Source organism: Ovis canadensis, chromosome 24 (genome assembly GCF_042477335.2).
Source record: "Ovis canadensis isolate MfBH-ARS-UI-01 breed Bighorn chromosome 24, ARS-UI_OviCan_v2, whole genome shotgun sequence".
Lineage (NCBI taxonomy): Eukaryota > Metazoa > Chordata > Mammalia > Artiodactyla > Bovidae > Ovis > Ovis canadensis.
In genome coordinates this window covers 18,764,034-18,780,212 of record NC_091268.1, presented here as the reverse complement: position 1 = coordinate 18,780,212, position 16,179 = coordinate 18,764,034, and the positions used below count along the sequence as shown (strand labels likewise).

At 59.4% G+C, this 16,179-nt stretch overlaps 1 protein-coding gene across 5 annotated transcripts in view; it reads left to right on the top strand.

Annotated features, from left to right (window-relative positions):
• Positions 1-16,179, top strand: part of CORO7 (coronin 7) — a 62,728-nt gene that overhangs the window by 42,183 nt on the left and 4,366 nt on the right. For 2 of the 5 annotated variants that reach the window (XR_011252556.1, XM_069569537.1), the window contains exons 10-27: positions 4,248-4,302; positions 4,696-4,753; positions 4,842-4,987; positions 5,069-5,161; positions 5,276-5,407; positions 5,827-5,953; positions 6,267-6,442; positions 6,927-7,035; positions 7,149-7,235; positions 7,316-7,458; positions 7,533-7,637; positions 7,715-7,800; positions 9,224-9,365; positions 9,455-9,544; positions 10,347-10,463; positions 10,733-10,868; positions 11,280-11,368; positions 11,694-11,780. Coding sequence is in view for 4 of the 5 variants with exons in the window: in XM_069569537.1 (XP_069425638.1) it covers positions 4,248-4,302; positions 4,696-4,753; positions 4,842-4,987; positions 5,069-5,161; positions 5,276-5,407; positions 5,827-5,953; positions 6,267-6,442; positions 6,927-7,035; positions 7,149-7,235; positions 7,316-7,458; positions 7,533-7,637; positions 7,715-7,800; positions 9,224-9,365; positions 9,455-9,544; positions 10,347-10,463; positions 10,733-10,868; positions 11,280-11,368; positions 11,694-11,780 (1,978 nt within the window). In the remaining variant the exon portion in view is untranslated. Of the gene's footprint in view, positions 1-4,247; positions 4,303-4,695; positions 4,754-4,841; positions 4,988-5,068; positions 5,162-5,275; positions 5,408-5,826; positions 5,954-6,266; positions 6,443-6,926; positions 7,036-7,148; positions 7,236-7,315; positions 7,459-7,532; positions 7,638-7,714; positions 7,801-9,223; positions 9,366-9,454; positions 9,545-10,346; positions 10,464-10,732; positions 10,869-11,279; positions 11,369-11,693; positions 12,562-14,818; positions 14,956-16,179 lie in introns of those variants that run through there. The other 3 variants (XM_069569538.1, XM_069569536.1, XM_070289472.1) reach the window with 3 other exon arrangements.

Here is a 16,179-nt window from a genome sequence, read left to right as displayed (position 1 = left end):
GCCTTTGGGGACCAGCTCAGCTCCTGACTTGCAGCCAGGCTCCAGGACACCCACCACCCCATCCAGCCCAGCCTGCAGCTCAAATCTGGGCCAGCTCAAATCTCGGGGGGCCTGATGGCTTATCCCAGCAGACGGCCACACCAGTTCGGGATGGGGGCAGTTTGAGTGGCCTTTGAAGAACTTGATGGCCCCCAGAAGGCAGGATGGCCTCCATGTCCAGTCTCTAGCAGGGCTAAGCAGAGTTCAGCTGCAACAGTGACCTCCCAGACTTTCCTTTTCAGCTCTGCTCCTCCTCAGGATCTCTCCCCCCACAGGGCTGCCTGCCAGGATGGGCAGGGGTCTGCACCCCTCGTTTTTGTTGTCTTATGTGGATGTGGGGTGTGCCGTGCAAACCCCTGAATGTCCACTTCTAGGTCAGTGGGCAGGCCCTCAGGTGTATTTCATTTGACTCACGCGGGACTTTTTCAAAGTTGGAAGCTACTGGCAACGCTGAAAAGTCCAGTTTTTTCGCATTAGAACTTCCCGGCTTGCCTTGAGCGGAAACTCTCAGCCGAGGCTGAGTGGCCGTTGCTCCCTGTGACCAAGGCCCAGACTCACAGGTCACCTCACCCCAGACTGCTGCACTCCTCCTGCTCCCTGCAGAGTTTGAGTCTGCGGTCGGTACCGTGTGGCTCTGCTCAGACTGTCCCTTTGCCTCTGCCCTTGGGCCCCATGTCCCCCCTGAGGCTCTCAGGGAAGTCTAGCCTGATGCTCCTAAAGGAACAGGACTAGCTGACAGGTCCGGGGCTTCTCGCTTCTGTGACCTGTTCTTGCTGGTAGTGAGATACCGCCTGCTTAAAGCATCCAGTGCCCACCCCCAATCCCGAGCCTAGGCTCACACTGGCCCTGCTCCCGTCCACCCAGAAATTGAAGGGAAGTTCCAGGAGACGCCACCACCCCCCCAGTCTGTCCATCCTGTCAAGGCACTACCCTGTCTTAGGACCTAGTTCTAAGGGAGCAAGAGAGTGGGGGTGGGGGTCAGGGCTTGATTCCAGCAAACCCCAGTGGCCAGCCTGGGTGATAAGAATAGAACTGAGGGAGCTGGACTGCTTTGGACCAGTGGCAGTGCCCAGATGTCTAGGTGGTGGGTCTGAGTAGAGTGATGGGCTAGCGGAGAGAACTAGGGGAGGCTTCTTGAAGCTGCTTTTCCTGGCAGACTCCCTGCGGTCCTTCCTGTGTTCTTTGCAGTAGTGTTGGGAAAGCCGGTGGGATTGTTAGGGGCCTACCCCTCCCGACTCAATGGATGTTTGAGCAAGTTCCGGGAGATGGTGAAGGACAGGGAAGCCTGGAGTGCTGCGGTCCATGGGGTCACAAAGACTGGGACACGACTTTGCGAGTGAACAACAAGCCCTCCCCCACAGGACCCACTTGACACCACCCTTGTTCTCCCATCTTTTGGGACCTGGGTTCAGGCTTTAGACTTTCCATGGCTTTGAGTCCAGAGCAGACCCCCAGACCCAGGTCAAAGCCATTCCTAGTGGCAGGTCCAGATGCCAGCCCTTCCCCCAGTGCCACGGCAGCAGGAGAGATGCCCTCGCCAGCGCTCATGCCCTCTGGCCCTGTGCCAGGCTGGGGCTTGGTTCTGCATTCCAGATCCAAACCTGGCTTGGCTGTCTTTATAAGGCCTGGGGTCAGGCCCGTGCCAGCTGTTGGCCAACCCTCGGGGCCGGGTGCCGTGACCCCATTTCCTGGCCTGTGCGACAGCAAGGGCAGGATGCTCCTGCCTGGTGGAGCTGCTCAGGTAGCTCCGCCCGAGGCGAGGAAGACTGGCCTGACCTGTCAGAGAAGCCAGCCCTGCCCTCCATGACTTCCTGCCCCCGCGCCCCTAGCACCTGAGTCAGTGGGCCAGCCAGCCAGGGCCAATGGGGCCAGGGTAGGGAAGTGGGGTGCCAGGTCGAGCCTTTTCAGGAGGTTGGTTTAGAGCACCAGTGAGCCACCAATGCCAGGGTGGAACTGGCAGGCTGCTGCCCCATTTCTCGCCGTGGCAGCAGCAGGATGGCAAGAGTTCCTGCCCAGCCCACTTGCTCTCAGACTCTTGTTTTCATTCCTCCTGACTGTCTCTACACTGATCTCTGCTCCGCACAAATCTAATCCTACCTTTCTCGAGATGTGTCATTTGCTTCTTTATTGCTCATCTGGCGGGAGGAGGCTGAACTCCCTTCCTGATGCCCCAGGCCTTGCTCCAGGTGGCCTCTGCCACCCCACCCTTGGCCTCAGACCCTCTCTCACCGCCCAGGCCACCAGCCAGGTCGTCCTACTTCCTGTTCCTCAAACAAGGCCATGCGCCTGTCTGCCACAGGGCCTTTGCACGTGCTGCTCTTTCTGCCTGGGACTCCTTCCTTAACCTTTGGGTCCTATGTGACGCCCCCTGCTCTGTGGCCAGCCAGAGTCAGGCCCTTCTGCCCTCTTGCCATGTGTCCTCAGAAAACTCTTCCTTCACGTGTTTGCCTTTGGAATTGCCTATCACCCATTCTGTGAGCTTTTGAGGACAGAGGTGGGGGCCTGTTACACTCACCTTCGGTCCCAGCTGACAGCCCAGCTAAGGTCTGGGCACCGACCAGCTCAACCAGGAATGAATGATGTGAGTGAAAGTCCAGTTAGAGCCGCCAAAGGGACCCACATCTGCCCCCACTGGATCCAGTGTTAAGGCAGGGGATGTCCGAGATCACACGACCACTTTGTTCCCCTGCTCCCCCTTCCCCCTCACAGCGGTCAGTGGTCAGATCAGGCCAGAAAGGGCAGTTCTGAGCCCAGTTCGCCCTGCAGAGCCTGAGGTAATTAGAGGCTGTGTTGCTAACAGGTGACGGGCCCCGGGCACTCAGGGAAGCTGTTGGAGACACCCAGGGCCCCACCCAGCTTCCCAGTCCTCCCTGGCTCCCTTCCAGTGAGGGTGGGGGCAGGTGGGCAGCTAGCTGGCAGGGGAGCAGGTGGGCTGGGCCCTTTGTTGCCTAGGTGAGAGCCAGAGGCAGCTGCCACAGCTGAACGACCTCTGACCACGGGGACCACCGCGAGGGTGGCGGGGTTCCGAGTATGAGTGTGTCCATGTCAAGGTTGGGGCTCAGGCCCGTGGGTCCCCAGGGACGTGACACCAGACCAGGAGCGGGAACCAGATGAAGCTGCCTGTCCGAGTGCTCCTGGATGTCTCCCCACCTTCCTTCCCCCTCCTCAGGGCCTGGAAGGCGGCACTCACAGGGCTGGTGGGCTGCCGGGGGCCCTGCAGGGTCCAGCAGAGAAAGGGGAGTAAACCCCTGGGCAGCGACAGGCCATTGGCCGAGAGCGGCAGGGATGCCGGGGGCTTCCAGCCTGGCCCCTCTGCCCTGCCCTAGGGCCCACCTGGGGAATGGGGGGATGGAGAACACGGAGACCAGAAAACAGGGCAGGAAGGAGCCCTTGCCCTCGGCCCCTGGCTCAGGCTCGGGCACAGGGGCTCAGAAGTGCTCCTGAGGGGGGTGTCGGGCCTCCACGAGGCCATCGAGGCCCAGAAGCAGGGTGATCGAGGTGACAGCTCCAAGCCCTAGTGCAGTCTGGGAGCACCCAGCCGACTGTGCCGGGTAGGGATGGAGGGGATCATCGGTTCCGACCACCCCCCCTACCTTCCCCAGCCTGGTGTCTAGGCTGTTGGAGTGAGACCACAGACAAAACCTACATCGGGGGTTGGTGAGGGAGTTTTCCTGGCGCTGCTGAGCTTGGGAGGAGATCACGGCTGAGGTGCAGAAAGTGGGGGAAGCTCTCTTGTGCCCAGGGCCTGCCACAGTCCTGGGGGGAAGCAGCTGGGCAGATGGAAATAGTATTAGTCACTCAGTAACGTCCGACTCCCTGACCCCGTGGACTGTAGCCCACCAGGCTCATCTGCCCGTGGGATTCTCCAGCCAAGAATGCTGGAGTAGGTTGCCATTTCCTTCCCACTCAGGGATCAAACTCAGGTCTCCTGCCTTGCAGATAGGTTCTTTACTGAGCCGCCAGGGAAGCCCTGGGCAGATGGACCCCAGGAAAGAAAGGCTGGGAAGCGGGGGCATGTTGGGAGCACAGAGAGAGTGGGTGGGTGGAGGGTCCCCAGACACCAGTGTGGATGCTGCTGCACCCCTCCCGGCTATGGTCGAGTTTGGCCTGAGCCCCTGTCTAGGGTTGCGACACTCTCAGCCCTGCTGCCACCCCTCGGTCACGGAGACTTGGCTGTATTCCCACGACCGGCCGTCTCTCTCCCCCAGGTCTCTGATGCCCCTGCTGGACCCAGACTCGGGGCTCCTGGTCCTGGCAGGAAAGGTGAGGAGAACCCACCCATGTTGGGCCAGATCTGGTCCTGACTGGCAAAGTAGAGAGTGTAGGATGCTCACCGCCCCCACACAGAGGGGGAGCTGGGACAGTGCTGCCTGGGCTCCAGCCCCTGCCAGGGGCTGCGGGCACACAGTCAGGGTCACAGCCTAGAGTGTGAGCTGCCCAAGGACGAGGCTGGGAATGGAGCAGACGAGCACCCAGCAGGCGCTTGTTACACTGATCGCCAGGGGGCATCACCCCAGCTCGGCTTAGCGCTTAGTAGGCATCTGCCGTGGTGGTGCTGTGACTCAGTCCTCGGGGAGGGACGGGGCGGCAAGAGTGGAGCCAGGCAGCCCAGACCACCAGCACAGTCAGCATGCACTCGGGTGGGCTTTGTTGCAGGGAGAAAACCAGCTCTACTGCTATGAGGCGGCCCCCCAGCAGCCAGCACTGAGCCCGGGTAAGCCCTGCCCGCCTCCCCCGCCCTGCACCATCGCCCACTTCCCCAGCCTGCCCTGACAGTCCTCCGCCCACCGTGTCCCTGCCAGTGACCCAGTGCCTCTTGGAGAGCACGCTGCGGGGGGCGGCACTTGTGCCCCGGCGGGCAGTGGCCGTCATGAGCTGCGAGGTGCTGCGAGTGCTGCAGCTGAGCGACACGGCCATCGTGCCCATCAGCTACCACGTACCCCGCAAGGTGAGGGGTCCTGCAGGAGGGGCTGGGAGGGCCTGGAGTGGGGGACCCTGAGCTCACCAGCCTGCCCCTGTCTGCCGCCAGACCATGGAGTTCCACGAAGACCTGTTTCCGGACACCGCAGGCTGTGTGCCCGCTTCCGACCCCAGCACCTGGTGGGCGGGGAGCGACCAGCAGGTAAGGCCGGGGCCTGGCTGACAGCCCCTCCGGCCATGGCTGGCACTCAGTGGCCCGGTGTCCCCTCCCCGGGCCCTCACCTCTCCTGCCTCCACTGTGGACCTCTCCCCACAGGTGCAGAGGGTCAGCCTGCACCCCGCCCGCCGGGCCCACCCCAGCTTCACTTCCTGCCTGGCACCCCCTGCAGAGCCCACTCCTGCCACAGCCCGGCCCGCGGGGACACCTGTGGACGACGCGGGCCCCAGCGTGAGTATCAGCAGGGGGCGTGGGTCTGGGCAGGCCACACACTGTGGCCCACGGGTGTCAGAAACTCGAGAAGCAGAAGTGAAGAACCCCAGTGTTTTCAAAATCGTGCAAAATGCCTAGGAAGTGAGACTTTCACACACACACAAAGAAAATCTAGATTCCTAGCCTCTCTTGAACAATCCTGACCGCTCCGGGCCCGCCTTCCCACAGTTAGGAGCCGGCAGCTGCCACCCGCTGCCCCATGCGCTAAAGCTCGGCTCACCCATGTCACCTCCTGCCCCGTCAGTGACTGCACTCCCAACCCCACATCGCGCAGTGGGGATTCTCACCCACCCCGGTGTCCCAGGGTGATGACCCCAGACCCTGGCAGACCATCCACCCACAGGGGGCCTCTGGCTGACCGGGTGCTTCTCCCCCAGGAGGGCTTTTCCTCCCCACCCAGCTCGCTGACCTCGCCCTCCACGCCCTCCAGCCTGGGGCCCTCACTCACCAGCACCAGCGGCATTGGCACCAGCCCCAGCCAGCGGTCCCTGCAGAGCCTGCTGGGTGAGCGTGAGCCCCTAGCACAGGTGCCCTGGGCCACCCCCCACCCCAGCCACCCTCCTCTGCACCCCAGTCCTGACTCCCCTCCTATACCAGTCACTTCCTTGTGGGGTGAAGTGAGTCTTGATGGCCTGCACTTTCTGAGATCTGGGCGGTTGTGTTGGCCGGACCAGCAGAAGCTGGGGTCCTTTGCCGAGGGGAGCAGGCAGCCCAGATTCAGGGCTGGCCCAGGTGCCCCTGAAGGACTTCCCAGGGTGGGCAGGCCGGGGACCGTCACCTCACGTGGCTCCGTGTCCCTGCTGCCCCCTGCACCCAGGCCCCAGTTCCAAGTTCCGGCATGCTCAGGGCACCGTCCTGCACCGAGACAACCACATCACCAACCTCAAGGGGCTCAACCTCACGACGCCCGGCGAGAGTGACGGCTTCTGTGCCAACCAGCTGCGTGTGGCTGTGCCCCTGCTCAGCAGCGGGGGGCAAGTGGCCGTGCTGGAGGTGAGGGCCAGCCCCGCCACGCAGTCCCCATGTCCCCCTGCAGGATGCTGAAGGCGTCGAGTGCCCATGCCAGCTCACCTTCTCTATGCTCAAGCCGTGTGCCAGGCAAACCTCCCAGTGTCCCATGCTGGGGGTGCCACTCTTATCCCCGTCTTACAGATGAGAGTGGTGAGGCACAGAGAAGCTTAGTGACCCATGGGGTCACATGACGTGTAAGTGTGGAGCTGGGAATCAAACCCAGGCCCCCTGAGCCCCGAGCCTGAGCTCTTCCCACTGCTCCAGCCACCCCCTCACTTCCTGGGGGCCTCATGGTTGGCACTTGGGGCTCAGAGCACAAGGTGACTGAGCAGAGAGCTTGGGCATTACCCGGGGGGTCATCGGCTGCAGACGTTGAGGCCCAGGCATGCTGCTTGCCCTGCAACCACTGGGACCGGGCTCTCTTGCCTGGTACTGATGGGCCTTGGGGTGGGGGCACCTCCCACAGCTACGGAAGCCTGGCCGTCTGCCTGACACTGCACTGCCCACGCTGCAGAATGGGGTGGCTGTGACTGATCTGGCCTGGGACCCCTTTGACCCCTACCGCCTCGCCGTGGGTAAGGAGGCTGGGCTGGGCGCTGGGCTTGAGGAAGGGTCCCGGGGCCCCAGATGGGGTCAAGGGAAGCCTGGGGGCCTTGGGCCAGCAGTGACAAGCCTGCTCACCCTGCAGCCGGGGAGGACGCCAGGATCCGGCTGTGGCGGGTGCCCCCCGAGGGCCTGCAGGAGGTGCTCACTACGCCCGAGGCAGTACTTACAGGTGATGGGGGCCTGGGTTGGGGCTGGGGGATAGGCAGAGGCTCCTGGGGGACTCAGTGTCACCCCACGCCTCAATCCCAGGCCACACGGAGAAGATCTATTCTCTGCGCTTTCACCCACTGGCGGCCGACATACTAGCCTCCTCCTCCTATGACCTCACCATTCGGATTTGGGACCTCAAGGTCGGAGCCGAGCGGCTGAGGCTGCAGGGCCACCGGGATCAGGTAGGATAGTTCTGGGGGGCAGGTGCCCAGCCATGGGGCAAGAGGCTGCTTCTCACGTTTCCACCTGCCCCCAGATCTTTGGCCTGGCCTGGAGCCCCAACGGGCAGCAGCTGGCCACTGTCTGCAAAGATGGGCGCTTGCGGATCTACGAGCCCCGGGGTAGCCCTGAGCCCCTGCAGGTGAGCAGGATGGGCTGGGGGCAGCCCTCAGACCCGGTGGGGGTTCCGGCCGGGCCTCATATGCTGTATCCTAACAGGAAGGCCCAGGGCCCGAGGGGGCCCGTGGAGCCCGCGTTGTGTGGGTGTGTGACGGTCACTATCTCTTGGTGTCAGGCTTTGACAGGTGAGGACTCTGGGATCACCATTCCCATCCCCAGACCTCAGCATCCACTGTGCCCCGTCCCCAAGATACGCATACACCTGTTAGGTGTGCAGAAGCTGTCCCCACACTCACTTATTGGATGGATAGTTGAGTGGATGGGTGGATGGATGGATGGATGGATGGATGGTGAATGGATGGTTGTGAAGATGAATGGATGGGTGGGTGGGTGGATGGATGGTTGGACGGATGGATGGTTGGGTGGATGGATGGATGGATGGGTGAATGGATGGTTGGGAGGATGAATAGATGGTTGGGTGGATGGATGGATGGATGGATGGATGGATGGATGGATGGATGGTTGGATGGATAGGTAGGTCAGTGGATGGATGGTTGGATAGATGGATGGTTGGATGGATGGATGGGTAGGTGGATGGATGGGTAGGTGGATGGATGGTTGGGAGGATGAATGGATGGGTGGGTGGGTGGGAGGGTGGATGGATGGATGGTTGAGTGGATGAATGGGTGGATGGACAGATGGATGGTTGGATGGATAGGTGGGTCAGTGGATGAATGGTGGGGTGGATGGATGGATAGATGGATGGGTGAATGGATGGTTGGGAGGATGAATAGATGGGTGGGTGGGTGGGTGGATAGATAGATGGGTAGTTGGGTGGGTAGGTAGGTCAGTGGATGGTTGGATGGATGGATGGATGGGTAGGTGGATGGATGGTTGGGAGGATGAATGGGTGGGTGGGTGGTTGGATGGGTGGTTGGATAGATGGATGGTTGGGTATCCACCCGAATAGATAGATGGATGGTTGGATGGATAGGTAGGTCAGTGGATGGATGGTTGGGAGGATGAATGGATGGTTGGGTAGGTGGATGGGTGGTTGGGTGTGTGGATGGGTGGGTGAGTGGGTGGATGGATGGTTGTATAGATGGATGATTGGGTGGGTGGATGGACAGATGGATGGTTGGATGGATAGGTGGGTCAGTGGATAGATGGTGGAGTGGCTGGATGGGTGAATGGACGGGTGGATGAGAGGGAGAGAGATGAGGAGGAATCAACTGGGGCCCAGAGGGATGAGATCTGTCCCAGGTGCAGGGAGCCCATTCCTGGTGGGGACCAGATGAAGCACACAAAACAGAACCAAGCCTCCTGGAGAGGTCCAGGGGAAGGGCATTTGGTGCTCTAAGGGGAGGATCAGGGTGGGGGGGTCTCCTAAGAGAGGTACCTCTGACCTGGGTCACAAAGGGACTGGTACCCACAGATCCGGAGGAGAGGGCAGTGGACTCTGGTGGAACGGCCCAAAGGGTGACAGCCTGGCTGGAGCAAGGGCCCTAGAGCAGAATGTTGGGGAAAAAAGCCCAGACATGCTGGAGTCTTTGTCATGCCTGCCCCGGGCCCCTCCCGCTCTGAGGACCCACTTCTGTCCCCCTGCAGCCGAAGTGAGCGCCAGCTCCTCCTGTATTCAGCCAAGGCCCTGGCTGGTGGCCCCTCCGCAGTGCTGGGGCTGGACGTGGCTCCCTCGACCCTGCTGCCCAGCTATGACCCAGACACCAGCCTGGTGCTGCTCACGGGCAAGGTGGGTTGGGGAGCACAGGCGGGGGCTTTGGGCAGGTATCGGCGGGAAGGCACCTGAAGCTAGCCACTTCACTGCCGCCATCCCCCTAGGGCGATACCCGCGTGTTCCTGTACGAGCTGCTCCCCGAGGCCCCCTTCTTCCTGGAGTGCAACAGCTTCACATCGCCCGATCCCCACAAGGTGAGCCGGCGCGCCGACTCTGGGTCTGTCCCCAGGCAGGACCGCGGGCTCTCCGCCCTCTAGTGGCCACATGGGCAAACTGCATGGGCCCATGGGACCTGCGGGTCACCAGGCCCTGGCTGGCAGGGTGTGCCGGGCAGCCTCCGGACCTGGTTGTTAAACTCACCCATTACTGAAAATTAAACTACGTAAGGTTAAGTCTTATGAACCCACAAATAAGTTGCATTAAAGACCAAGGCAATAGATATTTAATTTATCACTTCGCAGTTATTTTGTTTGACTTCACTGTTACTGGTGCTGTCGAGGTTACTTAATCTGTGGGCCCTTGTCCGCCAGAGCTCTATCCCGAGTTGTTACAGCACTTCTCTTCCTGTATCTGCATTCCCCCAGTCACATTGTTGGTGTGAAGCTGGCCAGGCGGGCAGTTTTTACACCGTGGAACTAGGCAAATGCTACAAACCAGGGCATTTTTCCTCCCAAGAGCTAGTTTTTAAACATCACACCACCATCCATGGCTAGGCCTTGCTCCTGGAGGTCCTAAGTGAGAGGTCCTGGGGGTCCAGGTGCCAGCGAACTCTGGACTCCAGCATCAGCCGTGGTTCAGCTGGTAATCAATCTGCCTGCAGTGTGGGAGAGCTGGGTTCAGTCCCTGGGTTGGGAAGATCCCCTGGAGACGGAAAGGCCACCTACTCCACTGTTTTGGCCTGGAGAATTCATGAACTGTACAGTCAGTCCATGGGGTCACAGAGAGTCGTTCGCGACTGAGCAACTTTCACTTTCTCACACTCCCCTGCCACCCCAGGGATTCATCCTCCTGCCCAAGACAGAGTGTGACGTGCGGGAGGTGGAGTTTGCCCGATGCCTGCGACTTCGCCAGACCTCCCTGGAGCCTGTCGCCTTCCGGCTGCCCCGAGTCAGGGTGAGCTGGGGATGCAGTATGCCAACGCCCAGCCCCGCCACTCCCCGGCCCCTGTCAGGGGCTTTGGGGCCTGGCTGGTCTTGTTGCCAGACTGCCCCACCCACTGCTCTGTGGGGCATCTGCACCCCTTACTCTGCTGACATTCTGAGCCCCGTAGAAACCTCAGACTGGGGTCCTGGGTCTCGCCATGCCTGCCTGCCCAGTGGAGGCCTGTGTGCCCTGGGCCTTTGCTTGGTGCCTCAGAGCAGCCCCTTCCTCCATCACTGCAGAAAGAGTTCTTCCAGGACGACGTGTTCCCCGACACCACCATGAGCTGGGAGCCGGTGCTCAGCGCTGAGGCCTGGCTGGGAGGTGCTAACGGGATACCCCAGCTTCTCAGCCTGCAGCCCCCCGGCATGACCCCAGGTAGGATGAGGGCCTGGGCGATGGGGGAGGGGAGGACAGAGGGGAGCAGGTGGGGGCTGGAGAAAGGGGCAGAAGGTCCAAGTCTGACCCTCCACCCCTGCTGGCACTCAGGAAGCTCTGGTGTTCCTAGGGACAGGTGGTACTTTGGACTTGGTCTGTGAGCCCCTAGACGGTAGCGCCCAAGGTCTGTGTTTCTATCAGAAGCCCCCCGCCCCAAATGTGCATGAGTACACTCACACAGCCTGGTGCCGAGGGCAGGCCACGTGAACCGAGGGTTGGGTAGCTGTGAGTGCCACCTTTGGACTCTCTGCCACGGAATCTCCTATCGGCTGGAACCCAGGGGTCGGACCAGGAAGCCTGGTCCCAAGGGGCCTCTCTCCTGCCTGATGCTTGTCCCTGGTCCCACCCCAGTGAGCCAGGCCCCCCGTGAAGCCCCTGCCCGGCGGGCCCCCTCCTCAGTCTACCTGGAGGAGAAGTCAGACCAGCAGAAGAAAGAAGAGGTAGGCGGGGAGAGGGCTGGCCGCAGCGGGGGAAGGGGTCCTGGCTGCACATGGCGCAGCCTTTCAGCTCTCTAGTCCAACCCCGACTGGGCCAGGAGCCAGTGTCACCCATCTGTCAGTTGGACAGCTTGATGGGGAGGTCTTCCAAAATTCTGAAACTGACCGTCATAAGGGGGTGGGGCTCAGGAAGCCAGGGAAGGGCAGGGAGAGGCCCTTCCCAGGCCTGGCCCTGCCCAACCCAACCAGACCCAAGTGCACTTGGGACCTCTGTATACAGAGACCGCCATTCACTTCCTGCCTCTTGTCCCGTCCACCCTGTCCCCAGCTTCTGAGCGCCATGGTGGCGAAACTAGGGAACCGGGAGGACCCGCTCCCACAGGACTCCTTCGAAGGCGTGGATGAGGACGAGTGGGTGAGTGGACTGGTTGGGGGGCCAGCATCCTGTCCTGTCCCTCCCCGACTCACGCCTGCAGCCTGCTCACCCATGCCTGCCTCCTGGGCCCTCCCGACTCCCCTCCCTGCTTCTTGGTTCATCTCCCCAGGACTAGCCTGCGCACCAGCCGCCTCTAGCCTCACCCTCCACTGCCACCTCCAGGAAAGCCTGGTGCCCCCGTGCACCTCACATCTCTCCCTCAAACTGGAAGCCACCTCCTGGCCCTGGCACACCTCATCCCAGAAGCCCTGGCTTCCTTTGAGTCTTGGGCATTTCCACGGCCTCTGGGCTCTGCTGCAGTCTCCATGGGTTGTCCGCATCTCTGCTCTTTCTGGAACTGGGCGCTTCGCCTCACTGCCTGCTAGCATGCGGAGCCAGGGGCATAGGGGTGGGGAGGGGTGAGGGCTCAGGGGCATGTCCCTGGGCAGGCTCTGGGCTCCCTGTCCCCCCTTCCTCTGACCTGGGCTGGTCCCAGCTTGGGCTGGCTTTGCTCAGCACCTTCAGTTATCACATGCCGTCCCATCTGGCCTGCTGCCCCAGTTCCGGTCAAGGGTCTAGGGGGCTGGCCCCTCCACCTGGCCATTTGGAGCAGCTCCAGCCTCAGGGGTCTGGGACCAGTCACCCTGCTTCCCAAACTTGAAGCCAGGAGAAATGGGTGTCACAGAGCTAATAGCCCAATTAAAGGGGGTGTGAGCCCCACAGGGACTGGCCTGCACGTGTCCTGGATGTTTTCAACAATTAAACTTTTCTAAGCTGGTCACCCTGGTGCCACTGTGGTCTCTTGGCTGGCTGGAAGGGGAAGGGGAAGGGGACAGCGGTAAGGGTGACGGTAGTCTGGCCCTGGGCTCCACCTGGTCCCAGGCCTCACTCTGCTCCTGCTGGGAGTTCATTCATTCTTCCGACACATGGGTACCTGGCCAGGTTCTCTCTGGATGGCAGCTCCGGTCATGAACGGGAGAGACAAGGCTTTTCAAGGCACTTGGCACAGTTTTAGTAGGCAGAAGGGAGCCAGACTGTGCTCAAGTTCGCAGATAGACAGTGTGTAGAGAACTGTGAAGTAGATAAACTTCATGAAAGGGAGCCCCTGGGATGCAGGGGGAGACCGTGGTCAGGGTCTGAGAAGTGACGAAGCTAAGAGATAACTCCTGAGGGTCACAGAGCCCAGGAGAGAGCCCTGAGAAGAACGTTTCAGATGAAAGGAAGGGCGCTGAGGGAAGACTGCATTTGGAGACTCAGGAAAGGAAAGAAGGGTGGTGGTCCAGAACACGGTAGGAGGCAGCCGGACTCTCGTTCATTCAACAGGAATGAAGGACTTCCCTGCTGGCCCAGCAGTTAGGAATCCATCTGCCAATGCAGGGGACATGGGTTCGATCCCTGGTCTGAGAAGATTCCATGTGCTGTGGAGCAAATAAGCCTGTGCATCACAACTGCTGAGCCCATGCTCCAGAACCCATGCAGGAGAGTAGCTCCGCTCACCCAAACTAGAGAAAGCCTGCGTGCAACAAGAAAGACTCAGTACAGTCGCCAATAAAAATTGTTTTAAAAAGCTACTCTTCCAGGTGCTGATGCCCAAGAGTAGAGAAAAGGAGAAAAGAGGTCCACATTCTAGTGGGAGGGAACAGATAAATGGTATAATCTGATAGAATGTGATAAGAGTTTCAGGAAGAAAAAAAAATAGGGATCAAGAATGGAAGTTTAAACCAGACATGTGCATGCATGTTGAGTCACTTCAGTCGTGTCCAACTCTTTGCAACCCTATAGACTGTAGCCCACCAGACTCCTCTGTCCATGGGATTCTCCAGGTAAGAATATTAGAGCAGGTTACCATTTCCTTCTCCAGAGGATCTTCCCACCCAGGGATCAAAGCTGCCTTACTTACATCTCCTGCATTGGCAGGTGGGTCCTTTACCACTAGCACCACCTGGGAAACCCATATAGTATGATTCCATTTCTGTGAAACACCCAGAAGAGACCTTCATTGAGGAGACAGTGAGTGGTCACTAGGGACTAGGGGAGGGGGAAACAGCTAGTGACTGCTTATGAGTATGGAGTTTTAAGCAGGGAATGAAAATGTTCTGGAACTAGTGGAGATGGTTGCACAACTCTCTGAGTATACTAAAAAGCACTGAATTGTGAATTTTGAAGGGGCGAATTGTATGTGGTATGAATTATCTCCCAATAAAACTGGTAGTAGTAGAAAAGCAAAGAGGAACTTTCACTCCACGGTTTACACTGCCAAGGCCATGGGTTCAGTCCCTGGTGGGGAACTAAGGTCCCCTAGGCTGTGTGGTGCGACCGAAAATTTTTGAAAAAGCAAAAGAATGGAGTACAAGTTGCAGCCCTGGTAGGGGGTCAAGGTGGCCTCGCTGAGAAGGTGACATTGGAACAAAGACTTGGAGGAATGAGAAGAGCCCTCCTTCCTAGACAGAAGAAACCTGAAACGAAACAGATTTTTCCTTTTTTTAACTAGTTTATATATATATATATATATATAAAATTAATAATTTATTTATTTGGCTGTGTCGGGTCTTAGTTGCAGCAGGTGGGATCTTTCTTGTCATGAGGGCTCAGCAGTTGTTGCCTGGGCCTAGTTGCCCCTGTGGCATGTGGGATCTTAGGTCCTGGACTGGTGTGCTGCAAAGTGGTGTCTGCTGCAAAGTGGATTCTTAACCATTGGACCACCAGGGATGTCCCTGAAGCCTTTTTTGAAGTTTTCCTGTCTTCTTAAATATTGGTGAAAATTTAGCATCTTACTCCTTATCACGTTTGTGAAATGTATGTTTATTCTGTCTTTTAAGTCCCAAATACTTTGGCAAAATGAGGGGAAAAAGTATCTCTCCCCACCCCCGATAGAACAGGCCTTATTCTTTGTTCCTAGCACCCCAGGGTAGTCACGGGGGGCTAAGGTGTCCTGTGTCCTAAGCCTCTGGAGGTTTCCCCGGCGCCTGAGGCTGAGGCAGGCCCCACCCATAGCCCCGCCCACAGACCTTAGGTCTCCGCCCACGCCCCTGCGCTTCTATGGAGCAACGCGCATGCCCTGCGCATGCGCTCTTCGCAGTCTCCCTTGACCTTTGACCCGCCGGCCGCCCTTGAGCCGGGGCCGCGGGGCGAGGAAGTCGGAACCTCGGACTCCTGAACCTGAGTGGTCGCCATGGTGAGACCCGAGGAGCGGGGAAGAAGCCGTTTCGAGTACGGGGGCGGGGGCCGGGCCGAGGAGCTCCGGCCGGGATGCAGGCGCCGCTCGCTCCGCTGTATGCCCGGCGGGAAGCCGGGACTAGGCGGGGGTCGCCGCCGGGAGCCCTTCTGCGGGCGCTGGCGACTTCGGGGCCCGGGGAGAGCCGTCTAGCTGGAGGGCGAGGCGGGCCGGGGAATACCGAGCAGATGCGGTCGCCGCGTGCACCAGCCTTGTGCAGGGGGTCCTTGCTCGATTCCCGAGCTAGTTGATGGTGTCGCCCCATTATTGTTCCCATTTGAAAGCTAGTTAATCGGGCTGCGGGACTTTTCACGAGCAAGTGGCAGAAGTGGGACTTGACCCTGCGACACCGATAATTGAGCGTATCTGCGGTATCATCCCGAGCCAGCCCACAGATCTGGCCCACCCTGGTAGAGTCAGGTCACCTGGGGACCTTTAACAGTGCAGAGTCCTGAGGTCTATCCCCTGATAGAGGATTGTTCCCCAAGTTATTGAGGCAGTGGCTTTGAGGAACCACTTCTTAACTGATCGTGATAAGGTGAGAGCTTTCAAGTGCCAGGCCCGGAGCCCTGGGGCTTATGTAGGTTCTCATTTAATTCTTAAGCAGGTACCCTCGTTGTCTCCATCTTAGAGGTAAACAACCCGGAGCTCGGAGAATCTGACTTCTCCGGGGTCTCTCGTCCTGGTTTTAGCTGATGCTACACACACAGTGGTTGTTCTTGCCTTGTAATGGTCACTCCCATTTTCTGAGGACCACTCCCCACTACCCCCCCCCCAAACTGGGTCCCTCACAGATGTTCCTGCATGGGACTCAGTCAGCCTTGAGGGACCGAGTGAAAGGTGGCCCCCAAGGAGTTTGTACCTTAAAGGAGAAAGGCAGCGAATCCATAAAATAGGACAATATATTGATGGGAAAAGAAAGACAGTGCAGAATGGGTTGGTAGAAATGGGGGGAGCCTGGGAAGGTTTCACTCCAGGAAATGGGGGTGATGTGAGCTTTGTCTTTATTTTTGGTGGTGGCACGTGGGATCTCAGTTCCCTGACCAGGGATTGAACCTGTAACCCCCTGCATTGGAAGGATGGTGCCAGCTGTGTCCAAGCCAAATCTCGAAGGATGCTGAGGTTTGACAATATTGGCATAGGAAGGAGGGTATTCAGTGGGTTAGTAGGTATGGCGTTTGTTGG